Consider the following 12,516-nt stretch of genomic DNA (forward strand, 5'->3'; position numbering starts at 1 on the left):
ACCACCCGACTGCAGGGCGTAGACTGCTAGTAAGTGCAGAATAAACTGCAGAATTTTATTTTTTTTATGATTTTTTCTTTTATCTTTTTTTATGATTTTTATTTTTTCAGGATTTTCAAGATCTCTGCTTACTGTCAGTGAATAGAAACATTCTTGGTCACATTCATCCAGGTAATCAGCCCGCTCTCCATTCTGATAGATTTATACCTGCACTTCAGTTTTAGACGGTGGAATTGCACCAAATTTATAGAAATGATGGCGCACGATGTTTGAAGAATTTTGAACAAGTTGAAAGATTTATTTTTTTTTTGCTTTTTTTTTGATCCATTGACGGTGTCCCATGGCTTCAATTTTTTTTTTTTAAAAAAAAAAGCAAACTGTGCTTTCCTCACCCTCCACGAGTCCAGCGCTGAGTCTCCTCTGCTGATCCAGCTGTCGGTTACTGTCTGCAGTGCTCACTAGATGACTCCAGGAGCAGCTGAGGTCACTGATTGGCTGCAGCGCTATTTATGTAACATCAGCACTGCAGATAATAACAGTCACTGAGAGGAGCGGTGGATACTCAACCCTGGACCCGGGGAGGGTAAGAAAAGCATGTTTATTTATCAAACAAACTGCAGCCGGGGGACCAGGGATTTCCAAAACCAAAACACCTCTTTAAGCAAAATGTTTGTGACATTTCGACATTTCGAAAAATAGAAAATGATGAATTTGCTGAAAACATCTGGATGATGGAAGTCGCACCCACATTATTTAGCGAACCCAAATAATGGAGAATAAATAAAAATACCTAAAATCCAAACATTAACTGCATAATAAAAAAAGATGCAAAAAGAGCTAAGACGGGAAACCAAGGTCTAGCAGAAAGTAGGAGAATTCTGGAGTGTAAAATAGGGGTATTCCAGTTTACAGAAAGTATCACCTGTGCCTTAATAGTTAGATCGCAGTGAGTCCCACTGCTCTTCCCGCTTTCTAATGGTTCTGACCTGGACTTTGTAACTCTTTTATCTTGTGATTTTTTTTTTACTTTTTTTAGCTTCTCTTCGCTGATTGATGATCACATAAATGTTCAACTCATCTGAGAGGAGCTCAGAAAAAAATGCAGGTGAAAGAGTTACAACCTCCCCTTGGGAACAAGCTCACTGACAGACTCCAGATAACTCATTCTGCAGTCAGCAATGTGCAGGGACACATACAAGCGAAATTCGGCTGCAGTGTGCAGGAGCATGGCAGGAACTGATAGTCCTCGGAGGTGGGAAAAAATACTTTGGGCAATACTCTGGCTGATCTGCAGAAACCACAGAATCCTCTCCTCTCACAACAAGCCAGGACCCCCATCTTCATACAGCGTACCAGGGCGTAAGAGAAGGGTACCTTCCCCATATCGACCTCCTTGTGCCAGGTGACAGTACGCTTCTCTCCACAATGCCCCCACATACACTGATGCCTCCACAGTTGCCCTCCGCACAGTGTTATGCCCCCAAAGCCCAAAGTGCCCCTGCACACAGTATTATGCCCCACAATACCCCGTACGTATAGTGCCCCCTCATGCACTGATGCCCACACAGTATCTTTCTCTCCACAGTGCTCCCCATATACTGTATATTGATGACTCCACAGTGCCCCTCCTTACAGTACGATACCCCCCAGGCCACCTCTGCAGAGTATAATGACTACACACTGTCCCCCTCATGCACTGATGCCCACACAGTACCTTTCTTTCCACAGTGCTCCCCACATACACTGATGCCTCCACAGTGCCCCTCCTTACAGTACGATACCCCCCAGGCCACCTCTGCAGAGTATAATGACTACACACTGTCCCCCTCATGCACTGATGCCCACACAGTATCTTTCTCTCCACAGTGCTCCCCATATACTGTATATTGATGCCTCCACAGTTGCCCTCCACACAGTGTTATGCCCCCAAAGCGCCCCTGCACACAGTGTTATGCCCCACAATACCCCGTACGTATAGTGCCCCCTCATGCACTGATGCCCACACAGTACCTTTCTCTCCTCAGTGCTCCCCACATACACTGATGCCTCCACAGTTGCCCTCCGCACAGTGTTATGCCCCCAAAGCCCAAAGTGCCCCTGCACACAGTATTATGCCCCACAATACCCCGTACGTATAGTGCCCCCTCATGCACTGATGCCCACACAGTACCTTTCTCTCCTCAGTGCTCCCCCATACACTGATGCCTCCTCAGTGCCCCTCCTTACAGTACAATACCCCCCAGGCCACCTCTGCAGAGTATAATGACTACACACTGTCCCCCTCATGCACTGATGCCCACACAGTACCTTTCTCTCCTCAGTGCTCCCCACATACACTGATGCCTCCACAGTGCCCCTCCTTACAGTACAATACCCCCCAGGCCACCTCTGCAGAGTATAATGACTACACACTGTCCCCCTCATGCACTGATGCCCACACAGTATCTTTCTCTCCACAGTGCTCCCCATATATATTGATGCCTCCACAGTGCCCTTTCTTACAGTACGATACCCCCAGGCCACCTCTGCATAGTATATTGCCTCCATACTGGCCCCCTCATTTACTGATGTCCCCACAGAGCCCCTCTGTACAGTATGATGCCTCCACAGTGCCCCCCACATACAATGATGCCTCCACAGTTGCCCTCCGCACAGTGTTATGCCCCAAAGTGCCCCTGCACACAGTATTATGCCTCACAATACCCATGTAGATATAGTGCCCCCTCATACACTGATGCCCCCTCATAAACTGATGTCCCCACAGCACCCTTTTCTCCACAGTGCTCCCCACATACACTGATGCCTCCACAGTGCCCCTCCTTACAGTATGATACCCCCAGGCCACCTCTGCCTTCACACTGCCTCCCTAATTTACTGATGTCCCCACAGAGCCCTCACATACACTGATGCCTCCATAGTGCCCCTGCAAAGTGCGCCCCACATGCAGTATTCCTCCACACTGCACCCCACATGTCCCCTTCCACAGTGTCCCCCCGCGTACACTGCACATACACTGACACCTCCACAATGGCCCCTACACACACAGATGCTTTTCGAGCCCCTCTGCGCAGTATAATGTCCGTTAATGCGCCCATCACACCCCAAACACAGACACCTGTGTGACACAATTGTGTCGTGCCAGTGACTTACCCTATCAACTGTGGGCTCATTGAACATTTTGGTGCTTTTTTAAGCCTGTGTCAGTGGCTGGGCTTCATGAAAGATTGTTAATTTCACTATATACCGCATTGCTAAAATAATAATACATCTAGAGGGGCTAAAACATATGTAAAACCTCATTTTAAGAAATACAAAAAATATTATACTAAAATAAACCAAAGTGTTTAAATCACCCTCTTTACCCAATCTGACAGAAAAAAAATCCTTTTTGATTCCACCGTAGCCATGACGGTCTGAACTATCAAAGGTGAGAAAAATAATGTTGTTTAAAAAAAAATAAAAGTAATTGCAATAAAGAAGACAAAAATCAAAAAGCCAGAATTGCTGTTTTTAGATTTCCACATCCAAAACTGAAAAAAAATAGCAATCAAAATGCCAAATGTACCGCAAAATAGTAAAAATAAAAACGACACAATGCCAGGTAATTTTTCCCACTGTGACCATCGCAAAAATGCATGGTTACCTTACATTTACTGTAGAATATGTCTGTGCCTTGGGAGGGGAGGGGGATGGAACCTTCTAAAACCTTAGCCTGATCTTCTGAATCGATGGATTTTGGGCAGAAGGATTGTTTCCCTCTCCATCTGAGTTGCCACACTGTAAGATGCATCCACGTTGCCTTGTGGCCAGAGGATCCTCTTTTCTTGAATTCCATCTCATCATTTTTCTTATATGAGCCAACATTTTCATCTAAAGTTCTATGTTTTGTCTGATTTGTAGGACTCTCAAGACTCTACGATGGTGGTGAACTCCACGGTTTTGTACAACAATGTGACCCAGATCCCCGTCCTTTCGGCTAGAATGATTGAAATCTTGAGAACGATCTTCTTCTTGGTAGCAATTTTCAGTTTTTGCATTTTCCTCTACTTTATGACGGTTTTGCTGATTGTCTACTTCACCACTCCTCACGTACGAGACAACCCCCGCTACATCCTCTTTACTCACATGCTCATTAACGACTCGCTGTACCTCATCTTGACGCTGTTCCTTTCATTTGCTTACCAATTTAACGTGTCCTGCCAAGTGCCCATATGTTATTTCATTCTCACCCTAGCAAGCATCACCTTTAAGATCACCCCATACAACTTGATGGCCATGGCTTTCGAGCGATACATCGCAATTTGTTTTCCTCTTAGACATACAATTTTATGTACTGCCCAAAGGACTCATTTCGCCATCATGATTATGTGGCTTGTTGGTCTCCTTCCAGGTGTAGCAGACGTTGTTGTACTCAACACTTCTGTTGAGAAAGGATTCTTCTCCCGGGGTATCATATGTAGACAGGATGGGCTTGTAGTCCAGCCTGTGCAAAAAGCCTTAAGATCCTCCACCTATATTGGTAGCTTAATTCTGGTAGCTCTTGGCATACTCTTCACCTACATCAAGGTTATGTTGGTCGCTCAGAGAAGTGGTTCCAGTAAATCCTCTGCCTCCAAGACTGGTAGGACACTTATACTTCACACAATCCAACTACTTTTATGCATGATGTCACTAACCGCTACAGTTACCGAGACCTATGGTGGAGATTACTTTCAAATCGTGATCATGGGTAACTTTTTACTTTTCATGTGTATTCCGAGACTCCTTAGCCCCCTTATTTATGGCATAAGGGACGAAGTGTTCAGTAAATGCATCAAAAAGATGTATGCTATAAGCCTCTAACCCTCTGGTTCCTTCACACTTTATCTGTTGTTCATGGCTACGTGAATAAAGTCATGACCAAGGTCAACTTTTCACTTGTTTTCCAAAGCTCTTCAGACTTTTTCTCTGAGGTATATGTTTCAAAGTGTTCTGCAGGTGAATGAAAAGTCTTCACCTATACTATTATGACCATGACCATGTGAATGTTGAGAACGTCACGGAGGTTTACATCTTGACTATGGCCAAATTTTTGCTTTTCATTTGTTTTCCAAAGCTCTTCAGCCCTTTTTTCTAAGGTACTGTATAAGGAAAAAAGTGTTTAGCAAGTGAATGAAAAAGATTCAACGAAGGCCATGACCACGTGGCTGTTAACAAAATCCAAAACAAAATTCCTAAGTTTGACTATGGCCAACTTTTTGCTTTTCACGTGTTTTACATGTCTCTTCGACATCTCAAATGGAACAAAGTGTTCGGTAAATGCTTGAAATGATGTATTTTACAATACTTTATCCTCAGTTCCTTCATGTGTCAACTGTTGCCATGACCACAACTCCTGAAGGTTGGCATTCGAAATAAGTGTTACGACACCAACATTTTTTTCATTGAATTGACCTTAATCTCTTTGACTTAATCTGCTACTATTCCCTGTATTCTTGAGAATAAAACACCTGAAACATTAAACAAGTGTGTAACTCCTCACAACCAAGTCTCTCTTTTGGTGCTTAAGGCAAACCATGTAAAATGTCCTTCTCTGCCACAATGTCCATATAGTGACAACGACAGTTACCCTGTGCTGGCCAAAGTGACTCCATGGTGTGTCAGTCATAGTATGCACATTATCGTGCTCAACTGTTTAAATGGGTGCTCCCTAAGAGTACTAGTCACAGTAGAACCAGACCCATGCGAATAGCCAAAATGATGGCGGTCACACAAGGTACCGAGCCCACGCCTGCCTGCCGACCTTTGCGCCTATTTCAGCTGGATGTGTGTCTGAGGACCCACAGTCAGCTGAGATTTTATTGCGAGAGACCCGCCAGCCCCCTGCTCTACAATAAATGCTGCCATCCAATCAGAGGCCCGGTAGCTGACGTTGGCGTGCCGGTCAAGGATAGCGCATAGTAGTCATGTGCCACTCATGGCTGGCACGCCGTAGTTAGCTGCATCTTGTGGGAGCAGAGAATGGTGAGAAGATTTTTTTTTTTTTTGATGTGTTGGAAAAAAGTTTCAAAACAAGAATTATACCAGGATGGGGACATTATAGAAAGAAGGGGCCCAGAATGGGGGGCATTATACATTATATTCTATATTATAAAGAAGACCACAATGAGGTAGATGAAGAAACAAAACTCATTCAGGTCACAAAAAATGTTGATCTAAGCCGAATTTTTTTTTTTTATAACTTTCTGTGTTTTTTCTCAGCTTGAATTTGAAAAAATCTATACGTTTGGTATTGCCATAATTGTACTGACCTGGAGAATCATGATTCAAAGAGAACTTGATCGCAGAATGTAACATGCTGTAAAAGCAAAACACCAAAAGGAAATTCAGGATTGCTTTAATTTCTGTAATTTCACTATTTTGTTTCTAGTTTTTCAGTGCATTGAACGGTAAAATGAATGAAGTCATTTAAAACTAAAACGCGTCCCATAAAAAACAAGTCGTCGTGTGGCGATCTGGAAGGTAAAATGAAGAAATGATGGCTCTTGAAAGAAGGAAAGAAAAAGGACAAAAATAAAAAAGTAAGTAAATACGGTCTGTATTTTACGGCCGTAATACGCAGTAATTGTCCCAAAACACTGTTCCGTATTCAATGCGAGGATGCGATTTTTACGCACAAATTTATCCGTGTGGCATCCGTATGGCTTCCGTACGGCGATTTTTTTCTCGCAGGCATGCAAAATGGACATCAAGGATCCATCGGCTCAAATATTCTAAAAAAACATATATACAGTCTATATATATATATATATATATATATATATCAGTGAGACACATATATATATATATATATATATTTAATTCAGCGCTAGATAGCAGAAAAGCTGGTAATTCAATTGTTGGCTTTTGCTATCTCCTTCACAAACCCACCAGGATATGAGACATGGTTTACATACAGTAAACCATTTCATATCCCTTCTTTAATTACATATTCCTCTTTACTAATGTAAGAAGTGTCTTTGTGTAAAATTTGGGGGCTCTAGCTATTAAATTAAAGGGTTAAATCCCGGAAAAAATTGGTGTGGGCTCCCGCGCAATTTTCTCTGCCAGAGTCTGAAAGCCAGTGACTGAGGGCAGATATTAATAGCCTAGAGAGGGACCATGGTTATTGGCCCCCCTGGCTAAAAACATCTGCCCCCAGCCACCCCAGAAAAGGCACATCTGTAAGATGCGCTTAATCTGGCCTCTCTCTTCCCACTCCCCTGTAGCGGTGGGATATGGGGGTAATGAAAGGTTAATGTCAAATTGCTATTGTAAGGAACTTTTCAGAATATTTTCCCACGCTCGAGTTCATATGAGTTCATCCAGCAGAGGGTGCATCACCGCGACTCGAGGTAACTACAGGACATTCCCCTGCTTTCCATTCATTCACCAAGTTTTACAGGCAGGAGCACAGCTGCATTAGCAGAGCTCCTGGGTGTAAAATGATTTAACCCCTTCAGATGGATTTAAAGCGTGGGACAAGACTGAACGACGGAAGGTATGTATTATTGTTGTTTCGTTTTTTTAACTTTATTTCAGGTGACAAGGGTCTTCAGGTGGATTAAGAATATAATAAAATATTAAACACCATGTGTCTTTATTTCATTAAAATACTTTTTAATAATGTGTGTGTGTTTTATTAACCATTTCGTACTATTGGATTAACCCCTTCCCGACCTTTGACGCCACGTAGGCGTCATGAAAACCCGTGCCAATCCGACCCATGACGCCTATGTGGCGTCATGGAAAGATCGCATCCCTGCAGATCGGGTGAAAGGGTTAACTCCATTTTCACCCGATCTGCAGAGACAGGGGGAGTGGTACTTCAGCCCAGGGGGGGTGGCTTCACCCCCCCCCCCCGTGGCTACGATCGCTCTGATTGGCTGTTGAAAGTGAAACAGCCAATCAGAGCGATTTGTAATATTTCACCTATGAAAATGGTGAAATATTACAATCCAGCCATGGCCGATGCTGCAATAGCATCTGCCATGGCTGGAGACCCCGATCTGCCCCCCCCCACCCCACCGATCGCCCCCCAGTCGTCCTTTCTGCCACGATCTCCTGTCCGCTCCCCTCCTCCCTCCTGTCCACTCCCCCGGTCCTCTTGTCCGCTCCCCCGGTCCTCCGATCCCCCCCCCCCGTGTTCCGATCCACCCCCCCATACTTACCTAGCTTCGATGTCCCTCCCGGTGTCCGGCCGTCTCCTCCATGGGCGCCGCCATCTTGGAAAATGGCGGGCGCATGCGCAGTGCGCCCGCCGAATCTGCCAGCCGGCAGATTCATTACAAGTACATTTTGATCGCTGTGGTAGGTTCTATCACAGCGATCAAAGTAAAAAAATAATAAATAAACCCCCCCTTTATCACCCCCATAGGTAGGGACAATAATAAAATAAAGAAAATGTTTTTTTTTCTTTTTTGGCCGCTGCAAATTCGAAGCAGTTTTCCATCAGGTTTACAGTACCATGTACACCTAAGGAAAACCAAATCCGCTGTGCCCATGGTGCGGAAAATTCCGTGCAGAAACGCTGCGTTGTATTTTCCGCAGCATGTCAATTCTTTGTGCGGATTCCGCAGCGTTTTACACCTGTTCCTCAATAGGAATCCGCAGGTGAAATCCGCACAAAAAAACACTGGAAATCTGCTGTAAATCCGCAGGTAAAACGCAGTGCCTTTTACCTGCAGATTTTTGAAAAATCGTGCGGAAAAATCTCACACGAATCCGCAACGTGGGCACATAGCCTTAGGGTTAGGGTTGGAATTAGAGTTAGGGTTGGAATTAGGGCTAGGGTTTGAAATAGGGTTAAGATTAGGCTTGTGGTTAGGGTTACGGATAGGGTTAGGGGTGTGTTGGGGTTACAGTTGTGGTTAGTGTTGGGATTAGGGTTACGGTTGGGATTAGGGTTAGGATTAGGGTTAGGGTTGGAATTAGGGTTACGGGTGTGTTGCGGTTAGGGTTGTGGTTAGGGGTGTGTTGGGGTTAGGGTTGTGATTAGGGTTATGGCTACAGTTGGGATTAGGATTAGGGGTGTGTTGGGGTTAGTGTTGAAGTTAGAATTGAGGGGTTTCTGTTATGACCCCAATGGCAGAGGGTCTCTGCAATAAATACCAAGTCTGCAAACACAAAAAACCAGCTCATAGGGCAGTGGTAACTGGGCTGACCGTATAGCTAATCCTAGCACCACAAATAGCAGCAGCCGGGGAACGTGCCTACGTTGGTTCTAGACGTCTCGCGCCAGCCGGAGAACTAACTAACCCTAGAAGGGAAAAGATAGACCTTTCTTGCCTCCAGAGAAAAGACCCCAAAAGTTGGATACAAGCCCCCAACAAATAATAACGGTGAGGTAAGAAGAAAAGACAAACGTAAGAATGAACTAGGTATTTAGCAAAGAGAGGCCCACTGACTAATAGCAGAATATAGTAAGATGACTTATACGGTCAGCAAAAACCCTATCAAAAATATCCACGCTGGATATTCAAGAACCCCCGAAACGTCTAACGGCCGGGGGGAGAATACCAGCCCCCTAGAGCTTCCAGCAAAATCAGGAATCACATTTAGTACAAGCTGGACAAAAAATAAGAGCAATACAAATAACCAAAAAACAAGGAAGCAGGACTTAGCTTAATTTTGCATGAACCAGGACCAGCAGACAGGAGCAAACAGAAAGGACTGATTACAACGATGCCAGGCACCAGACTAAGAATTCAGGAAGTTCATATAGCAACACCCCTGGACTAACGACCCAGGTGGGTGCCAAACTAGGGAAAGACAATCTCAGAGTCATACCACTAGTGACCACAAGAGGGAGCCAAAAAAGTCTAATTCACAACAGGTTTCCACTGTTTAGGCACATCAGGGGTCTCCAAACGCAACATGGCGCCACCATTGATTCCAGCCAATCTTGCGTTCAAAAAGTCAAATGGTGCTCCCGCCCTTCCAAGCCCCGACGTGCGCCCAAACAGTGGTTTACCCCCACATTTGGGGTACCAGCGTACTCAGGACAAACTGGGCAACAACTGTTGGGGTCCAATTTCTCCTGTTACCCTTGCAAAAATAAAAAATTACTTGCTAAAACATAATTTTTGAGGAAAGAACAATTATTTTTTATTTTCACGGCTCTGCGTTATAAACTTCTGTGAAGCACTTGGGGGTTGAAAGTGCTCACCACACATCTAGATAAGTTCCTTCGGGGGTCTAGTTTCCAAAATGGGTCACTTTTGGGGTGTTTCTACTGTTTAGGCACATCAGGGGCTCTGCAAATGCAATGTGACGCCCGCAGACCATTCCATCAAAGTCTGCATTTCAAATGTCACTACTTCCCTTCCGAGCCCTGACGTGTGCCCAAACAGTGGTTTACCCCCACATATGGGGTATCAGCGTACTCAGGAGAAACTGGACAACAACTTTTGGGGTCCAAATTCTCCTGTTACCCTTGTGAAAATAAAAAATTGCTTGCTAAAACATCTTTTTTGAGGAAAGAAAAATGATTTTTTATTTTCACGGCTCTGCGTTGTAAACTTCTGTGAAGCACTTGGGGGTTGAACGTGCTCACCACACATCTAGATAAGTTCCTTGGGGGGTCTAGTTTCCAAAATGGGGTCACTTGTGGGGGGTTTCTACTGTTTAGGCATATCAGGGGCTCTGCAAACGTAACATGATGCCCGCAGACCATTCCATCAAAGTCTGCATTCCAAAACGTCACTACTTCCCTTCCGAGCCCCGGCATGTGCCCAAACAGTGGTTTACCCCCACATATGGGGTATCAGCGTACTCAGGAGAAACTGGACAACAACTTTTGGGGTCCAATTTCTCCTGTTACTCTTGCAAAAATAAAAAATTCTGGGCTAAAAAAATATTTTTGAGGAAAGGAAACTGTCATGATTCTCAATGGCGAGAGAACATAGCCCAGCATATATGAGAACTAGCTCTTGGAAGATGGAAACTATACTGACCATGAACTAAACCTGCCGCACAACTAGAAGTGGCCGGGTAGCATGCCTACGTTTTTTTTATCCCTAGATGCCCAGCGCCAGCCGGAGAACTACCTAATCCTAGCAGAGGAAAAGACAGTCCTGGCTCACCTCTAGAGAAATTTTCCCAAAAGGCAGACAGAGGCCCCCACATATATTGGCGGTGATTTTAGATGAAATGACAAACGTAGTATGAAAATAGGTTTAGCAAAATCGAGGTCCGCTTACTAGATAGCAGGAAGACAGAAAGGGCACTTTCATGGTCAGCAGAAAACCCTATCAAAACACCATCCAGAAATTACTTTAAGACTCTAGCATTAACTCATAACACCAGAGTGGCAATTTCCGATCACTAGAGCTTTCCAGACACAGTAACGAAACAGCAGCTGTGAACAGGAACAAAATGCAAAAACACACAAGGACAAAAGTCCAACTTAGCTGGGAGTAGTCTAGTAGCAGGAACATGCACAGAAAGGCTTCTGATTACATTGTTGACCGGCAAGAAACTGACAGAGGAGCAAGGTTATATAGCGACTCCCACATCCTGATAGGAGCAGGTGAACAGAGGGGATGATGCACACAAGTTCAATTCCACAAGTGGCCACCGGGGGAGCCCAGAATCCAATTTCACAACAGTACCCCCCCCTCAAGGAGGGGGCACCGAACCCTCACCAGAACCACCAGGGCGATCAGGATGAGCCCTATGAAAGGCACGGACAAGATCGGAGGCATGAACATCAGAGGCAGTGACCCAAGAATTATCCTCCTGACCGTATCCCTTCCATTTGACCAGATACTGGAGTTTCCGTCTGGAAACACGAGAGTCTAAGATCTTTTCCACAACGTACTCCAACTCACCCTCAACCAACACCGGAGCAGGAGGCTCAATGGAAGGCACAACCGGTACCTCATACCTGCGCAACAATGACCGATGAAAAACATTATGAATCGAAAAGGATGCAGGGAGGTCCAAACGGAAGGACACAGGGTTAAGAATCTCCAATATCTTGTACGGGCCGATGAACCGAGGCTTAAACTTAGGAGAAGAAACCCTCATAGGGACAAAACGAGAAGACAACCACACCAAGTCCCCAACACAAAGCCGAGGACCAACACGACGACGGCGGTTGGCAAAAAGCTGAGTCTTCTCCTGGGACAACTTCAAATTGTCCACCACCTGCCCCCAAATCTGATGCAACCTCTCCACCACAGCATCCACTCCAGGACAATCCGAAGATTCCACTTGACCGGAGGAAAATCGAGGATGAAACCCCGAATTACAGAAAAACGGAGACACCAAGGTGGCAGAGCTGGCCCGATTATTGAGGGCGAACTCCGCCAAAGGCAAAAAAGCAACCCAATCATCCTGATCCGCAGACACAAAACACCTCAAATATGTCTCCAAGGTCTGATTAGTCCGCTCGGTCTGGCCATTAGTCTGAGGATGGAAAGCAGACGAAAAAGACAAATCTATGCCCATCCTAGCACAGAATGCCCGCCAAAATCTAGACACGAATTGGGTCCC

At 45.0% G+C, this 12,516-nt stretch overlaps 1 protein-coding gene across 1 annotated transcript; it reads left to right on the forward strand.

Annotated features, from left to right (window-relative positions):
* The first annotated feature begins 3,918 nt into the window (after nt 1-3,918).
* Nucleotides 3,919-4,842, forward strand: LOC143817825 (odorant receptor 131-2-like). Its single transcript, XM_077299289.1, has one exon. It carries the CDS (start codon nt 3,919-3,921, stop codon nt 4,840-4,842), a length of 924 nt encoding a protein of 307 aa, XP_077155404.1.
* Nucleotides 4,843-12,516: the final 7,674 nt, after the last annotated feature.

Source organism: Ranitomeya variabilis, chromosome 3 (genome assembly GCF_051348905.1).
Source record: "Ranitomeya variabilis isolate aRanVar5 chromosome 3, aRanVar5.hap1, whole genome shotgun sequence".
Taxonomy (NCBI): Eukaryota; Metazoa; Chordata; class Amphibia; order Anura; family Dendrobatidae; genus Ranitomeya; species Ranitomeya variabilis.